Source organism: Nuphar pumila, chromosome 3 (assembly GCF_984573655.1).
Source record: "Nuphar pumila chromosome 3, dmNupPumi1.hap1.1, whole genome shotgun sequence".
NCBI lineage: Eukaryota > Viridiplantae > Streptophyta > Magnoliopsida > Nymphaeales > Nymphaeaceae > Nuphar > Nuphar pumila.
This window is the reverse complement of record NC_143251.1, coordinates 133,910,720-133,929,521: the sequence shown is the minus strand read 5'-3', so window position 1 is coordinate 133,929,521 and position 18,802 is coordinate 133,910,720. Positions and strand designations below refer to the sequence as shown.

At 37.3% G+C, this 18,802-nt stretch overlaps 1 protein-coding gene across 1 annotated transcript; it reads left to right on the top strand.

The window, feature by feature from the left end:
• The first annotated feature begins 3,145 nt into the window (after positions 1-3,145).
• Positions 3,146-9,514, top strand: LOC149843927 (small ribosomal subunit protein uS7). The gene is made up of 4 exons (XM_090001992.1): positions 3,146-3,259; positions 8,333-8,604; positions 8,953-9,156; positions 9,243-9,514. The coding sequence occupies exons 1-4, from the start codon at positions 3,197-3,199 to the stop codon at positions 9,295-9,297; spliced, it is 594 nt and encodes a 197-aa protein (XP_089858118.1). The 5' UTR covers positions 3,146-3,196; the 3' UTR covers positions 9,298-9,514.
• Positions 9,515-18,802: the final 9,288 nt, after the last annotated feature.

Genomic DNA, 18,802 nt, shown 5'->3' with positions numbered 1-18,802 from the left:
ATTAATAAAATCATAGTGTTTTTGTTTGGTTGTTGTTATGGATTTATTATGTATGTTTTTTTGTTGTGGATATTTTATTTATGTAACTCTATGTGTGGTGGAGAAATATACTATGAATGTTAACCTTTATCCACCCCTTTGGAGGGGGTCACAGTGTCACAGGTGGCTCCATCTAGCTACCATCAGGTGTTCTGAGAGCCTAAGAGTGCACATCACTTGCTCTTTCACTTGTTGAATCACATCTTTCGTTACCAGTTGTAAGGTCTTGGCAACTCCTTCAAAAAATGCTTATGTTTGTTTGCCTGTGTCTTGTACTTAATATTCAATGGTTTTGTCATAGTATATTAGAGGTAGGGTTGACTATGCATAAACATTCAATTAGTTAGATGAGGTTGGGGTTGATTGTGCACAAGCATTGAATAAAGGTTAGGGTTATTTTGGGTTGTTGGTTTTTTGAGTGATTGTTATTGCGAAAGTTCGTGAATTTCATAATCTTTCATGAATTTTGCATCGAAAGTAGACTTTTGCAACCACCAATGTAAAACTTTTGACGAAATTCACATTATAATCGCTTATCTATACACATAAATTCGCATGCTAAAACAGAATTTCACAGCGCTATAAGTCAACAACATGCGAAAGCCCGTGAATTCTACAATTTTTTTTATGAATTCTGCATCGAAAGACAAACTTTTACAACCACTACGGTGAAACTCTTGGCGAAATTAATAAGTAAAGGATTTTCGCAAGCAGTGTCACGATACTCATACTATTTATGCAAAATTCATGATTTCTGCAAAAATATCGTATGAATTTAATTTTTAATGAGATATAACGATATAGAAAGAGCATCGCAACATAACACGTGAAAATCAGGAGATCTATGCTAAGGGTAAAAAGGTCCTAAAAAGTCAAGAACCTGAAAAATTGAACATGGGGCATATTTTAAAAATTATAGATAACTTCAAAAATCACATAGAGCCATCAGTTTTTCTTTTTTCTTTGGCCTAGCAACAATGAGACAAAAAAAGTTTTTTTACCAAAACATTAAAAATACAAAAAAAACTATTTAAAAAATATTTTTAGCCACCAGCCTTTTCTGATACCCCAAGATTCTGAAATTATGATAGTGTCACCTAACCATCCAACCATCTCGTTTGGCCCAATTAGCTTTAGACTTTTTTCTTTTAAAGGCAAACTGGGGTTAGGCAGACTCCCAGCAGTAACACTATACCATTGGGTTTTGAACCTACAATGCCCCGGTGACGTGCACTAGCTGCTCCTGTTGGTAATTAGCTTAGTGCAAGAAACCTCATTACCTAGGAAGCAGATCAGGTCATGCTGAAAATGAGCGTTTTTGCTCATGCTGACATCGTGGCCGTCTGATTGCATTTTGGATGAATGCCACGTGGTTTTGTTGACTTTTGAGCTTTTTAAAATGCAAATCGGATGGCCACGATGTCAGCATGAGCAAAAACGCTCATTTTCAACATGACCTGATCTGCTTCCCATTACCTAGCATTAGCAACCTTGTATTTTTTTGGCAACCAGAACCTTCTAAGTTCATATAAGCCTGGATTTTATATGACACTAATGGAACGGGTAAAAGTACGATGAACACATGCATTTTTTCTTTTACCTGGACCCAACCCAGACCAAATCCTATAGGGTCTGGGTATGATGATAAATAAGAAGACCTGATTAAGACCCGGGTCCAGATCTGAAAGTCTGATTAATACATGGACCTGGGTATAGTTTGTGAAATTTGATACCAGACCCGGGCCTGACCAAAGTCCCAATTAAGACCCACAAATTTTCAATGTAAAACTGATAAAAAATATTGTTTCACCAGGTATGGACTGGGTCTGGTTTATGTAATTCTTATTGGGTCTTGGTATGGTTTCTCTTGTGGTGGATCCGATTAGATCTGGGTCTGGATCCGATACTATACCCAAAAATTGATGCCAGGTCTGGTTCCACCTGGGTCCGAACCCAACCCAACCCGTTGTCACTCCTAATTTGATCGGAATACAGCTACAGATCCATCAAAAAATATTGATATGAATCTGAACATATAGAGCTAAATCCACATATCTGAAAACAATGTATCAAATTTCATTTTGCATACTTTTTATTTATTTATTTCCTTTATTTGTTTGTTTTTTTATTGTGTATTTCTGTAGAAAAATAAAGAGAGCGAACTTAACGGTTGAGTAATTGCTGTTTGGAAGTTCATCACTGACTCACTAAGGTTTCCGAGCCCAAAGTTGTTGGACCCAATCAAATCTGTATCTGACAAGGTGTTTCCTTATCTACATCCATACCCGAATCAGCAATGCAATATAATGGACTGGATTGGATTCTGTTTTGCATAAATCCAAACAGAATCCAAAACGACTTGAAATCCTAGCTGGGCAAGCTCCACCACAGAGGGATGTCCATGGTCGTTTTTTGGGTTGGATATTCAACCGAATCCAAAATTAATTAGTTGGGTTCGACAAAGCAGGCGCTATTTTATTAATATTCAAATTTATATTTTGTATGCAGTTTTGCAACCCAAATCTGAATCCAAAGCGAGTCCAAAACCTGCAGATAAACTGACCCGATTACGTGTAAAAACACACCCAAATGGCCAGTCGGATTCGGACTTGCTATTACTCTTTTCCATCTGACGCTCAATCCCAGATCTGATTAAACTAGATTCATCAAAGCAGGATTCACTAATGTCTAGAGTTTGACCTGTTCACATTGCCCAGATCTAGGGATGTCAACGTATCGGATTTAGGCATTACCGAGTTTGACTTAATCGGGTATGGCCTAATCGGCTTGGGTTTCGGATTTGGATGGAATTAGATAAAACTGAATCTGGATCTGACTAGCTTAAAATCGATACTTACACTTAATTGAGTCGGGTTTTAGTCAGATTCGGGTTTGAATGCAAAACTAAATACCGAACCCGACTAATCGGTTTCAGATTCTGGTCGGATCTCGGGTGGCATCCCTACCAGATTATAAGACACGGGTGTCGGATCGGATTACTTACCCGACCCATTAATCACAACCCTAATTTATATACCGGGCATTTTCGTCATTTCATTTTTTCCTATAAAACCCTTAACAATATCTCGTTCAAACCTTTTCCTTCGCCGCTCGCAGATCCTCTCTCTCTCTCCTCGATAGAGAGAACCATATCGCGATGGCGATCGTTGCTCAGCCGGAGGTGAAGCTCTTCAACAGATGGTCCTTCGAAGAAGTCGAGGTACTCCAACTCTCTTTCCTTCTGGATCCGTTTTTTATCCTTTTCGTTTCGGAGGATTTTTATCATCAGATCTTCCGGGCTTTCCTCGAATCAATCTGTAACTTAAATTGTTGGTTTTTTCTTCTTTTTGGTGTGAAGAGATCTTTGGGGCATCTCGTGTGGCTGCTGTAGAACTTGTTCGTTTCATTGCGTCTTTAGGGCTTGATTTAGGTCTCGTTAGTTTCGTTGCATTGAGATAATTGCAAAAATGCTTTGCAAAGGTTTATTTATTATTTATTTTCTTGCAGTTTAGTGTTTATTTATGTTTTATTTTCTTGCAGTTTATTTATTTTCAAATAGGAAAAATGTGATTTCCTATTTGAGTCGAAACAAACGCTGGACGAAGAACAGTTGTTACAGAACAGGCAACATGTCTTCTGTCTGTTCTGTTCTGTTCTGTCCAATCTTAGGCAAACAATCAAACACACCCTTATTGTCCAAGTTTTTGATGTAAAATTGTGTGATATCTTTGTTGAGAAGGTCTAATGTCATCATTTCTGGTTAAGTATGTGAATCTAGCTTGATGGTCTCAATACAATATGATGTGTTATTTTTCCATCAAATTTCACTCAAGAAGACAGAATATAAGGCTTCTCTCAATGATATTAGCTGCCCAAGTTAAAGTCGAAGACGCGAGATCATTGCTTGTTTAGCGTCCCAAAAAATTGGTGAGCTATATCCCAAATTATGTGCAGGCTCCAGGGTTAATAAATGTGAGCACATACAAATCTGTAACGGTTATCTGAATCACATGCGTCTTATGATGGGTATCCATTATCTAACCATTGAAAGCTGTGTGAACAATACTTATTTTGTTCCTGATGAGACTGTCATTGAATTCTGTAAGGCGGTTGGCCTCTTTCGATATGGAGCGATCTGACTTCTCTAAGTTATGTCTTGCTTGGTAAACAATTAAAGTCCATCTATTTTTTCTACTATATGAGCTAATAGAGGCAACTCACTGCCCATTCATACTCCTTCCCCTGCTGACCAGCTTGGCCTTTTCCTTATGTTGCCTAGCAAGTCATAACTTAGAGAAGTTAGACCACCACATATTGAAAGAAGTCGGCCACACACCCACACGTTTGTGGATCCCCATGTGCAACCCCATTTTTTCTATAGCTTAAGCATTCTTAAGAAATTTTCCTTCATATTTTTCTGTCTTCAGCCACTTCTGAAAAAGTTTCATCAGTTAGATTTATATCACAAAAATCTAATATTTTTCATAAGCAGTCTAAAAAATTTGAATCATTCTCTCTCTCTCTCTATATATATATATATATATATCTTAATGTTGAGTTTTATAGTAAGCCATTTAGTTGAACTATGAAAGCAATATTTTCATCCTCTATGTATTAAATTTGTTTTAATTTGGTTGATTTGTAATTTATATTCTGAATTAGTTGTTCATATTAGATCAGTCATCTTAAGCCGAAAGAACCTTGGCTGTCTTGAAGCCTCTGGTTTTCAAAATTGATTTTTTTCTTATGAGGCACAGGTTATTTGGTTGAGAACAGTCACAAGTGTCAGTCTTGGCTATTTCTCAGCAAGAAAAATCTCGCTATAATGTAGGTTGTTTTGATAAATCTTAGAAAAATCTTGGCACTTAGAAATTTAAAATATATAGAAAACAACAGAAACAAGTAAGAAAAAATATGTTTAGATAATCAAGTTTTTGTAGAGACGCAAGTAGAAATTATAAATATATTGAAATATACAAAATTTAAATGAAATAAGAAAACGCATAATTTAAAAGTAGATTTTTTTAAAGTGACGAAAATATCATGATTTTACCACTCTTAGTTGTGAAAAGCGGCACCTAGGTGCCACTCAGATGGAGGGCCACTGCCTAGGCTCATGAGTCTAAATTGTAGGGCCTTGTTTTCTTGCTTAGGTTGTCTCCATCTAGGTGGTGGGAACATAAATTGCCTTTTTTTATTCATTTTTTCTCCTTTTGTATGGAAATAGTGCATATGGCGGGGACAAATTATTACTTCAGTCAACTTTTAACACATGGAAATAGTGCATATAACATGTTAAGGATGAGCCAAATGCTAGATTTTGCATTTAGAGCATAGATCTATGTAAATCAAGTGTTACCACCATAGAATCACCCTATATATAGTAATCTGTATGTTCCAAACCTTTTATCTCCCAAACCATCCTAGATCTTTTTAGTAAACATATTTGCATGAGTTTTTTTATTAATCCAATCTTGTAGATGCATTTATTATTATTTATTTACTAAAATTCATGCTTTGGATAAAATCAATTTAACAACAATTTTTAATTTCCCGTTAATCAAGTTTTTGGTGTCATATGTACCGTTGATTTTTTTGAGCTAAAAATACATCTAAGCATAAAAAATGTTTAAATTAATACATGTTTTTTTACTAAATAAAACGTGGAGATCACATCTATGGGTTTAGATTAAACAGAAAACACATGCAATTTGCTTTTTAAAGGGGTCTAGGATGGTCTAGGCGATAAATGGTCTGGAACATACATGTTATATATATGTATGTATATATATAGGGAAAATATATGGTGGTTTTGTACCATGATAGCATACAGTAGTACACATACTTTTTTCTATGGATCTAGCCACCAAATGGTAGGTCTAACCAAGGTTGTCCATATCGTATGATACAGTACAATACATATCATTACTTTTGAGGTTTACAATACGATACACACTAGTATCCGATACGAGTGTGTATTGTACTTGTATCAGGTATATTATATAATAGACCCCTGCATCATGTCATATCGTACGATACAGGGTGTATCATACGATACACCTTCGGTGCACTTTAAAAAGGGCAAAAATTATTTCTTTTTATTTTGGGTTTTAAATACCTTTTGAGAGCCAACTTCTCCATTTGTTTAGAGGCCATTAGAAGTGCATTTTCATCGTTTTTCACCCTAAGAAGTGGGTTAAGGTAAAAAAATGCATTTCCACCATTTTTCGACTAAAAAAATGGTTTAAGGTAAAAAATGCATTTTCACCATTTTTTCACTCAAGAAAATAGGTTAAAGTAAAAAATCTTTATTATGAGTAAAATTACAAAGCTACTTTTCAAAAAAAAATTCTCGAGACACGCAACCCCTTACAAGATTTATATCAAGGTAAAAATCAAGCTCCACGCTCCTCCAACAAAGATGGCATCAGATGATCTGACATGTCAATGTGACACTCAAGTAATGAGTGAAAACCGATTGAAAATCGAGTAAAACTATTGCCATAATATTTTTGTTTATATAGTATGAAAGTATGAGTCTTGAGGCATGTTCTTAATTGCAAGATATTTAATATTTTGAATTGTTCCTGTGAGATAGCTGATGTTTGATTATGTCTTATGCAGCTCATAGAGATATAAATGCTTCATATGTGATTTTATGGTTGTATTTTGTGTAATTCATCATTATTTCATGTGATATGATTTTTTTTAGAATTTTTACTATTTTTTGAAAATTTTTGAAATTTTTTTATTAAAAATTTACAATACGTTTACGATATGATACGATATGAAACAATGTTACCTATGTTACCGCGACATGGCACTTAGGGTGTCGTACTTGTGTTGACACGTGTACTGGTACCTTGACATGACATTTGCTGTCTTTTATTATATTTTATTTTCAATATATAATATATATTTTAGATATATAATATATATTTTTAGTATACATTTTAGATATGTAATATATATTTTTCAGTATATATTTAGCTGTGTCCCCGTACCCACATTTTTTGGAATTGTCGTGTCGTACCCTCCGTACCCGCACCCATACCCTGGTGACATAGGGTGTTACTATTGGCCCGACTGATATGGGTAACGATACACTACTTACAACCTTGGGTCTAACCATACAAATGTGTTTAGCATGGTTTGTTTAATACATCATAAGATCCTATTTTTAAGATAGTGAAAAACAACAGCTCGCAATTCATGAAAATAAGAGTGGTTTAAAAATTGTATAAATCATCATATTTCGGTCAACTTTAACACATGAAAATAGTAAATAGAACATGTTAAAACATGATCTAAAGGTTAGATTTTGCATTTGGAGCTTAGATCTATGTAAATCAAGTATGTACCACCATAGAATGTATATATAATCTGTGTTTATCGAAGATTCCCCGAACATGGTGGATGTGTTTATCAAAGCAAAGCTGAAGAAATTTGAGCCTCTTTTTATTCAAAAAGTCGAATAGAAAAGGGGAAGGGCGATGCAAATATCCCTAGTGAGTAGTGACTTGTCCTAGCAGCATAGCCCAGCCTTGGCTGACTAGGTGCCCAGTTGGGACTTTGACTACTCTGCTGGTCCAACCTGGTTGCTCTTGGAGTGGCAATATTGCTTCTCCATTGAGAAAACAAAGCCCAGTTGAACTTCATGTTCAACTTACATTGTTGAAGGAGCATCTTAGTACATAGTATGCTCTGGCTATTTAGTCAACATGCTTAGCATCTGGGCCCATGTGCATAACATTGAAAATTGTAACAATTTATATGTGGTTTAAATAAATGCATCTTCATTATTTTGTCATATACATCCTTTGTTTCCGACAAAATTTGCAATTTGGGTTTTGACAGCCATTCAGCTAAAATAACCTAGGTGTTTTCTTCTCCTTTTTCTTTTGGGTCTGAAAATTTTGAGTAGGAAATACAAGCAACGTTCAGCACGAGCCATGTCCCATTTTAGATTCCTGGAAAATTGTGATGTCAAATGTTACCTGCCCATTGTGAGAAAGGGGTTAGGAGTTCATTTTATATATTGTAATCCTATTTGCATTCTTGCGATGTGAAAGTGTATGATAGTTATATGTTGTGATGTTCTTGCAGTTGTGTCTTCTGTTAAACCATGGTTCTTTATCTATCCTGTATGTGTATCATCTTCATAGTGGTCCTTTGGGGGGAATGGGAACATTCTGTGCATTCACAACACTTTTATTTTAAATAATTTTGTTCATTTTTTTGATATTTGAGATTATGGTCATGACACAGCCTTGTCTTTCCATGAATGTTGCAGGTTAGTGATATTTCACTGGCAGATTATATTGCTGTTACCCCTGCGAAGCATGCAACATTTGTTCCTCACACTGCTGGCCGATACTCCGTCAAAAGGTTCCGTAAGGCTCAGTGCCCTATCATTGAGCGGTTGACAAACTCTCTGATGATGCACGGCCGCAACAATGGCAAGAAACTGAAGGCTGTTCTCATTGTCAAGCATGCCATGGAGATCATTCATTTGCTCACAGACCAAAACCCAATTCAAGTGATAGTTGATGCTGTGATCAACAGGTAATTTCCCATCTTCGTCTCCCATTTACTTCTGGTGTTAACCAAATATGACCTGGGCTTTCTTCCTTTGTTGAAGATAACTCAAAATTTGGCTTCACTTTCTGCATTTGTAGAATCTAATTGTCATGCATCTTATTAGACAAAACTATATTCTTTGCTAGCATGGTATCCTTAACCTCTCTGTAAAGCCGAGGTGAACTCAGCCAATGTGGCCTTGCTTGAGTTGTGGGTGGAAGAGTTGGCTGATTCAGGGCTTAACCTGATTCAAACTTATATAATCTTATATAGGTCGTTTGAAATGCTTTGAAGTACGAATTTTTTCTGATACCTATTTTGAATATCTGGTAGTGGACCGAGGGAAGATGCAACAAGGATTGGTTCCGCTGGTGTTGTGAGACGGCAAGCAGTTGATATCTCCCCATTGAGGCGTGTCAACCAGGCTATATACCTCATCACCACAGGTGCTCGTGAAAGTGCCTTCAGGAACATCAAGACAGTTGCTGAATGCTTAGCTGATGAGCTTATCAATGCTGCCAAGGGATCATCAAATAGGTAATGATTTTAATTGAGTGTGCATCCTTCAAGTTTGCCAGTCAAAACCTGGACTCCTGACAGTACCCTGCCTTTCAATATTACAGCTATGCCATCAAGAAGAAGGATGAGATTGAGAGAGTTGCCAAGGCAAACCGTTGATGGGTGTGGATTTTCTGTTAGCAAAGGCAAGTTTTGCAATGAGCAAATTAGCAAACACTGTTTCTGAATTCCCCTCCCTGTTGATTTGAGACATTGTTTTATCCATAGCTTTAGTTTAGATTTTAAAGTGCAACGAGTTGTGTCCTGCCTTTTGTCAAAGAAATGAAACAGTTTGTAGGCAAGTGCAAATTTTGCAATTAAATTGAAATTCTTGGTCGTAGTGTATGCTTTCTAATGTGAATGTCGCCTTCTGCAATTATTGCTTTATATGCTGCTGCTTTCTTTACACGTCATGCATATCTTCTGTGTGGAACCACCATGAACTGTTGGCTACTTTTCTGGTCTGAGCTGGGCGCCCACTGATCTGGATATAGTTATTGGAGTTAGGGGTGCACACTAGCCGAGTTCGAGCTAAGCCTGGGATTTTTGAACTTGGCTAGCTTCAAAATTCCCTGTTCAAGCTCGTCTCGAGCTTGGAGCTGAGCTTGAACAGGATTTTCCAGACTCGGCTCTGTTCCAAGCTCGAACCTAGCCAAGCTTGAATGACATTCCAAAAAGATTGAGGGTTTTGACTTTTTAGGTGGGATTCGAACTCCAACCTCCTTGTCGTGACTCAGCTTGGTTTGCCTTGTCACGAACTCTTTCTTGGCAATCTGAGCGACGAGCAGCTCGTTTAGCTTAAATGAGTCAAGCCCGAACACAAGGTGTTCAGCTCGGCTTGGCTCGATAGTGCTCGGTATAGATAAATAATATATATTTTTATGGAATATATATATTTTGTGTAATATAGAAAAAGGAAGAATGCATAATATATATAAAAAAGGATGAATGAAAAGCATATACATAAAATATGGACTATTAAGTGTAATTTACAAAAAGTTATATATAAATATGAGCAGAGTACCCCAAGAGACCATGATGGGGGCAAATGGAAAAAGATGTATGGAGTCAAGGCACAAGGTAAAGATTGAACTTTCATTCTTTAAAGAAGAAAGCCCAAGGGGATGTTCCAAATTGGATGGCCAATATGAACCATGTGCAAAGAACACACAAGGTAAAGATTGAACTTTCATTCTTTAAAGAAGAAAGCCCAAGGGAGTGGTTATTCAAATCACTTCATTTCTTCATATTAGGGGTGGCAATCGGGTCGGGTTGGTGGGTCGACCCGGTGGGTTGGCGGGTCGACCCGGCGGGTTGGCGGGTCAGCATACCTCAACCCGAACCCGACCTGTTTATTAAACGGGTTGGCTGTGGCAAACACGAACCCGACCCGTTTATTAAACGGGTAACCCGACACGACCCGCCAACCTGTTTAATAAACGGGTTGGGTCGGGTAAATGGGTTGGCAGGTTGGTGGGTGGCTTGGCGGGTCGGGTTGGTGGGTTGACCCACCCGCCTAACCCGTTTATTAAACGGGTCAACCAGGTTGGCATACCCCTAACACGAACCCGACCCATTTAATAAACAAGTTAGGTGGGTCGACCCATTTATTAAACAGGTTAGTTTAAGCCCAACCCGAACCCGTCTAAGAGGCGGGTTGATGAGTCGTGTCAGGTTTTGCCACCCCTAATTCATATTGCCATTAAACTCCTTGTGAGCTAAAAGTGAATGAGGCAATAACTCGTTTATAAAAGAGTACATTGATGCGATATTATTAGTACAAAGTGATGCATGGAAAGCCCATTTAAGAGACTTTTCAAGATGCTCTACTTGAAAGGTTTGGGCCAACCACGTTGGTCAATTACAATGTGGCTCTAAAACAATTGAAACAAAAAGGGTCCTTAAACGAATATCAAACCAAGTTTGAGGAGGTTTGCTCTATGCTATCATATGTGGACCAAAACACTTTGTTTGTCTCTTATGTTGGAGGTTTGAAAGACGACTTGAGAATTGAAGTCTTAGCTTCCAATGTACAAACTACAAGGGAAGCCTACAAGGTTGTTAAACTTTTTGAAAAAAAGGAAAATCTTAGATGGGAATTTTCAAAAGCTAAACCAAAAGAGGTGTCCAAGTTCACTAAGTCGGTTTCTAAAGATGACAAGAGGGAGGGTTTTCAAAAACCCAAGATTGACTATGTCTCCCAAACACAACTTGAAGAAAAGATAAAGAAAGAAGAGTGTTTTTAGTGTGAGAAAACATGACATCCGAGTAACAAGTGTCAAAGCTTCAAAATCCTTTAAGTCGTTGATGATGAGGAGGATAATGAGAAACAAGCCAAAGAAGAGTCATTAGAAAGTGACAATGAAGCATGTATTGAATACCATGCTCTTTCGGGGATAACCGGTCCTCACTCCATAAAGCTTGAAGGTAAGCTCAATGGTCATAGAATCTAAGTGTTCATTGATACCGGGGTCACTCATAGTTTTATTCAAGAAGAGGTGGCTATTCAATCCGGATGTAAAATCAAGGATCATTCGGTTTTCAAGTCATCATTGGGGATGGAGGGTGCTTTTAATGCCTTCAAGTAAGGAAGTGCTCATAATGAGTTGGTTAAAGGGACTTGGAAAAGTGTTATGGGATTTTGACACTATAGAGATGACATTCAAGGAGACACAGGGGTCACCTTTAGGACACAACTTTAAAGAAATGGACGACAAAGAAGCTCTTAAGCTTTTCAAGATCACTCAATGTGCAATCCTATGTTTGGTTCAAAAGGTAGATAACTTAGAAAGAAAAGTCCAAAAAGAACTTCTACATCCGGAAATGGCTATGGTGTTGGAAGAATTTTAAGTGGTTTTTCAAAAGCTCAAGGAATTGCTTAAAAAAAGATCTCAAGATCATCACATAGTTCTAACAAACAATGTCATACCCATAATTGTGAGACCTTATCGGTATTTCATATCTCAAAAGAAAGCAATAGAAGGCATGGTCAAGAAAATGGTCAAAAGTGGAATCATAAGGCCAAGTTCTAGTCATTTTTTCGCCGATTTTATTGGTTAAAAAGAAAGACAACTCTTAGAGATTTTGTATTGACTATAGAGCTATAAATACAATAATGGTAAAAGATAAACATGCTATACCAAATATTGAAGAATTATTAGATAGATAAGCTAGATGGAGCAAAATACTTCACTAAGTCGAACTTGAGGGTAGGCTGTCATCAAATTCATATGGTCAATGAGGATGTGTTGAAAATAACTTTCTAAACTCATGATGGTCAATATGAGTTTTTCGTCATGCTCTTTGGTCTTACAAATGTACCAACAACTTTTCAAAGAATAATGAATGATATTTTCTGACTCTTATTGAGAAAACATGTCTTAGTCTTTTTTGATAACATTCTTGTATATAGCAAGAATTCAGAGAGTCATCTAAAAAATGTGAGAGAGGTATTAAACATTCTAAGAGAAAATACACTATATGCCAAAAGGTCTAAGTGTGATTTCGGGCTCCAACAAGTCATGTACTTGGACATATAGTGTCTCACAAGAGGGTAATGTTGAATCCAGACAAGATAGAAATATGAAGGAATCACCCACGCCTAAATCACCTAAAATGTTGAAAGGGTTTATTGGGCTAACATGCTAATATCAGTGCTTTATTCGAAGTTATGACACTATTGCAGCCCACCCTCAAGTCCAACTTAGTATAGGTAAGGCGACTTATAGGTTAAAATTAACAAGGGGTTTCAAAGTACATCATGTTTTTCATGTTTCACAACTTAAACCACCTATTCGAGTCATTCAGAGCATAGTTAGAAAGAAAGGTAATCAACGATTAAGAAGATTGAAGGTCGAGTAGGACAAAGAAGGGGAGGTCACAGTTTCATGGATGGAGGAATAATAATTTTTTAAAAGGTTTCCATATTTTACCTTTGAAGACAAAAGGTAAGGGAAGCAGTGGTGGACTGATATGAACCTAAGTGGAGCACGACACTAAGGGGCGCAACAACTGACAGGGCGCTGCCACAACGGGTTCAACCATCGAGTAGCTGACATAGCGCACACATGGGCAGAACCATTAGGCAATGAGCCACCTCAGCCAAACCAACTCTAAGGGAAGCAATCAACATGGCGCACATGGGGGAGGCACTTCAGCTCACCAACATCAGGCTGGTAGGGACACTTGGGAGACCGGGTTGGTTTGTGAACAAACTTGGGCGGAAACTGATTTAGTGGCTTTGTGTTCTTGCAGCCTATATATATGCTAAAGGCTTTGGTTTGTAATCATCTTTTAAAAAATTGAATAAATTGTTGAGTTTCTGTCAATTGACATTTCTTCTCATTTTGAGAATTCAGAGTATTTGGTAAACTAAACCTCTTAGGCCAAGGAGACCAACTGTGTGTTGGCCAACTTGAAGAAGGGCAGCGGTTAGGCAGCATCCGCAGCCAACCCATCACATAATCGGTGAGTGTGGATGAGCTCAATCGTGAGGACAAGTCTCTTGAAGTGTGCCTTCCATTGCGGTTCTACCACCATCTCCATTGCTTCAAAAGAGTGTCAAGAGCATAGTGTTCATTCGATGACCCGATGAGTGCTTGACCTCTTTTACCATTCATCCATTGCACTAGACTAAAATTCGCTCACGCCCGTGTCTTCATCTTCTTGGTGAGCTGGGATATTCAACTCGTGGTGAGAGGATTGGTGCATGCATCGAAACCACTGCAATTGACATGCAGCTACAGGGAGACAAAGTCTCCTTGTGCTTGCCGACTTTGAAGGGAGGTTTTCATCTCATGAGCGTGCAAGGCGCACTGATGCTGCAGACAATGTTGCAGCCATTTCAAGATTTTGAACAGATGATGCCTGGCGTCTGTTTGTATTTTTTCAAACGTATGTGTTTGTGTATTCTAGGTCTGGATCTTATACCAGACTTGTAAACACCCCAAATTTTCCTCATCCATTCTCAGACACCCCCATCTTGCAGATGCCAACCCTGGTAGGTCAGCATATGAGTCCAACCCCAAGTTTGCCTCAGTTTAAATACCATTTACCCCCTTTTACTAGTAAAATTATCATTTTACCTCTAGGTCATCCTAGATCCTTATCAGTCAGAGTCGACCAAGCTCATTCTTAAGCTCCGAACAGTTAGAATGCCAGTCATTTCTATCTCACCTGAGCTCACGATGAGCGGGTCATATTCATTTCTGACCATTCTTGTCAAAATGGGTTCATTTCCTCAGAAATGAGCTCATTTCTAACTCGAATCAAAGTCAATTGTCTCTGAGTCAGTCACTCCTTGTCAATCCTATCCCCCTGAGTTTAACTTGAGCTCATCAGGAGTTCAAGTGCTCTAGTTTCAGTTCAAATCCATTTCTCAGTGTCTAGGAGTCCATTTTAGCTCATTTTAGTTGAGTCAAGTCAGTTGCACTAGTGTTTGAGCTTCAGTTTTAGTTCACCTCAGTATTACTGATCTTTATTTCAGCTCAAACCCAGTTCTTGTTCGTAACTCACTTCACTCTAGTGATCATTTTTTACTATTTCTCTGAAAATGGCACCATTCCTCGACCATTTAGTCTAGGAGTTTAGTTGAGTCAGTATCCTGATAGTTCATTTGAGTTTTGAAACCCTAGAACTCAGTTCATTCCAGTTAAAACCCTAATTTTCAGTGTCACTCCTGGCCCTGTAGTGACAAAAACCATTTCTCGAGTCATTTTGTTTATTTTTGTCAAAATTATCACTTTTTAAACTGGTATAAATGTCAATCGAGGTCCAATACCTAAAATCTTTCATTCAGGGTCTGTATTTCACATGACATTCCACATCATTTCTCATCATTTCTTATCATTTTCCATCATATCATATCATTTCATCTCATTTTCGAGATCCAGAAGTCCAATTTTGAAAATTTCAATCCAGATTCGAATTTTAAAGTTTTTCGAAATCAATCTCAAGCCCTGGGTTTTCAAATTGACAATTTTTACCTCAGGACTCTAAATTTAGAAATATTTTTTCGAGAAAACAATCTGGATTTCTTTCAAACTTGATTTTCAAATTTTCAAACTAGATTTGCTCTGCAAAGGGGTATAGAATTTCAAACTTTGAATTTCAATTCAAAATTGTCAAAAATCTTTCATTTGATCCAAAAATCTTTCTGAGGAATTTTATAAAATCATTTTACCCCTTTTGTTTTTGTCATTCTTTTAAAAATAAGTGGGACCCACTCTAAGTGGCACCACACTGAAACTTTTGGGTTTTATTTATTTATTTTAATATTCTTTTAGAAACTGTGTGGGCCCACTCCAATGTGGCGCCCCACTTTGAAAATTTTCAAAAAAATAAAAATAAAAATAAATAATCTTTGCTTTCCCTATTTCTTCCCTTCTTTTTCCATTTTCTTTTTTATTAATATTTTATTCCACCTAGCAAGAGGGAGTGGACCCCACAAGGGGGTCGACCCCCTCTCTTGTTCCACCTTCCTTTTCTTCCTCTCCCTTCTTCTTTCCTTTCTTCTCCTCTTCCCTCCTTTTTTTTTTTCTTTCCTTCTTCTCTTCTTTTCTTTCTTTTCTTCTTCCTTCTTTCTTTCCCTTTCTTTCTTTTCTTTCCTTTCTTCCTTCTCCTTTCTTCCTTCCTTCCTCTTTTCTTCCTCCCTCCTTGTCGCCAACCCCCTCTCCTTCTTTTCTTCCCTTTCCTTCTTTCTTTCCCTTCTTTCCTTTCCTTCTTTCCTTTTCTTTCTTTCCCTTCCTCCCTTTCTTTCCCTCCTTTCTTCCTTTCTTCTTATTATCCCATCTTCTTTCCAAATCCCCAAGTCATCACACGGCTGGACATCGCCTCTTGTTCCCCCTTCTCTTTATTATCCCCTCTCAACCCTAACTCTCTTTCTCTGATTCAAGCACCTCCTTTTCCTTCAGCCACAACAAGGCAGCAAGTTGCCTCTCCTTCCTTGGTGACGCCCAACCTTCATTGCAGTCTACCTTCACCATCACAGCAAACCTCCTTCCTCTCTCCTTCAGCCACAACATAGCAAGCCTCCATCGATGACCACCTGCTGCTTCCAACCTCCAACCTCCAGCCGACACCATCTCCTCCAAATAGCCGATCTCTCCAGCCGGTGTCATCATTGTTGCAGCTCCTCCCTTGGTGATCGCCACCTCCTTCAACTTTAAAGCAGCTCCAGCCCCGGTTCCAAGCCCTCCATTGCCGCAGCCACCATAGCCAACATCTTCAGCCCATACCAAAGTAGCAGCAACCTCTCCATTACAGCAACATCTCCTTAAGGGCCACCTCCTCCAAGACTTTCTCCTTTAGCCGATCCAAGCAAGCCCATTGCGACAAGGTAAAATCCCTCATCTTGTAATGATCTTTTCCTTTTTCTTGCGTTGTCTTCATAAATCTAACACAAATCCACATGATGCTGAAATTTTTGGTTCTTATTTGATGGGTCTGTCATATTAATGCTATGTGAATGAGGCGATCCATCCAATAGATGGATCGGGTCCCTTGTTTCAATGACCAACATCAAACATAAATAATATTTTCCTGGTCATTTTTTATTTTAGCATTAGTTTCATGTAGATTTCCTATCTTAAGTGTCGCATTTAGTTTTATTTCATCGTGTCATATTTACTTCATTTATTCTAGTTTAGTCTTGTTGAAATTTCATTCATAGTTATAGGATTTAATCCATGCGCACAGTCCATTTATTATTTTATGTTTAATTTCTCGTCAATAAATCTTGAATTTTTTGTGGTAGATGCATCTATTTATCTCCGATTTCCTGAAAAAACCCGAAGCCATTTGATTTTTGTAACCCCATTTTAAAAATCCAATACCGGATCGGGTTTTTAACCCTGTGAAAATACTGGATACCCCAGCTGCGGATTTATTAAATTGAGATCTCCCTCATGGTAGATCCAATTCACAATCTGTAAAATACTGTAGATTCATGGCGAGATCTAGTATTTTACTGGATTTTATTGGATTTTCTGATAAAGGTTGCTATCTCTCAAAATCTGGGTTTTACAGACCACTGTATCATGTCTGATACAGGTTGTCAGAGCTCTAGACCGACTTAAATCGATTGTGGCTCTCCGACCTGTAAGTCGGATGCTCTGTCTGTTAAAAGAGGAATTGATCCTCATAATATCCTCTGTCATTTCTCTGAATTTCAAGATTTTAGGATTCTTATTTTTATTTGTGTTAGATTTTAAAATTAGGTATGCCGATTTCCAGTTAATACAAATTCTTTAGAATTAGATCCCGGTTAATCCAATGTGTCCTCTGCAACCGTAGATCCAATGCCAAAACTATAAAAAGAGGATATGCTCCTCTGTTTGTCTGTAACATCCTCCTAAAATTTCTGAGATTTTGGTCATGTTTACTATTTTTCCCTAATTTTTATGAAAGCCTGTCAGTTTGCCATCAATTTTAAACTCACCGAATTCTGATCGATATTGCCAGAATTTTAGCTCTCCGACCATAGGTCGAATCCCAAGTTTGCAAAAGGAAAAAACCCTCCCCTAGTTGTCCGCTGTCACCCTGCAAAATTTGGTGAGTTTCTATGGTAGGTTGGTACCCAAAATTAGGTTGTCATTAGGATAGGTGTAGGCTAAAAGGAAAAATCATGCATTTTTAGGTTTTCTTTATTAATTTTCATATTGAATAATACCCAAAAAATTGATTTTCGTATTCCATTTCATTCTTAGGATTAATATAGTTGTCCATACCAAATTTGGTTTGATTCTGAGTTCCATTGCCATGTGTGTTAGTTGAATTATCAAAAGAAACGCGAAATTCATGCAAAATTCAATGTCTTGGTGATATTTTTGCATTTTTAGGGTTTTAACATGCATATAATCCTATTATATCATCTTATGTTTGATTTTATCTTCATTTGCATTCATTTGAATTTCAAAACTCTTATTTTTAAAAAAATTCTTTCTGAAAACCCTGATTTCAAGGCCATAGTCTTGTTATCAGTAGCATTTTGGTCATTTTCACCCCATTTTCGAATTTTCAAACTTTATTTTCGAATGTTCATGCATAAGCATCATTTATTTCTCATGTTTATATCAAAGAGGTATGAATCAAAGTTTATATCTGGGTAAAATTCGATAATTTCTCGATATTTTTGGATAAATCCAGAAAAAGCTACATATATGTGCTAACCCATTTTCTAGTTTTGCAGAAATATTCAAGTGGAAGATCTTGTTTATTTATTCTTTTTTTTTTCTTATTCAATGTAATATCAAATGTAATATTGGAATAAGAGTTACATTTCTGCATAGAATAAGATGTATTACATATAGTTTGCTTTCGTAAATTCTGATATCTGATGAATGGTGATTCATGCATTTTACAAATTCACTATAATTGACACGAATGACACGTGCAAAAACTTTTAGGGAGTTGAAAAACTCGGTGGAATTCGTATTTATGGCCATAGTCAGAATACAAATGAAACCCAGATTTGTCATCTTCGTATAAGCCACATTCAGCCTACACTCTTAGGCTAACTTCAAAATCACTGCATTTCTCAAATGATTTTCTCGAATTCCTTAGAAAATATTCTTTGAAGTTACATTCATTCATTCAAACTTGCATCATGAAAGCATTTCAAAGAGCC

Excerpts from the sequence above, each read along its gene's own strand:
- LOC149843927 (XM_090001992.1), top strand. The coding sequence starts at position 3,197 with ATGGCGATCGTTGCTCAGCCGGAGGTGAAGCTCTTCAACAGATGGTCC. Across the intron at positions 3,260-8,332 it reads GGTCCTTCGAAGAAGTCGAG|GTTAGTGATATTTCACTGGC; the intron begins GTACTCCAACTC and ends TGAATGTTGCAG. Across the intron at positions 8,605-8,952 it reads GTTGATGCTGTGATCAACAG|TGGACCGAGGGAAGATGCAA; the intron begins GTAATTTCCCAT and ends AATATCTGGTAG.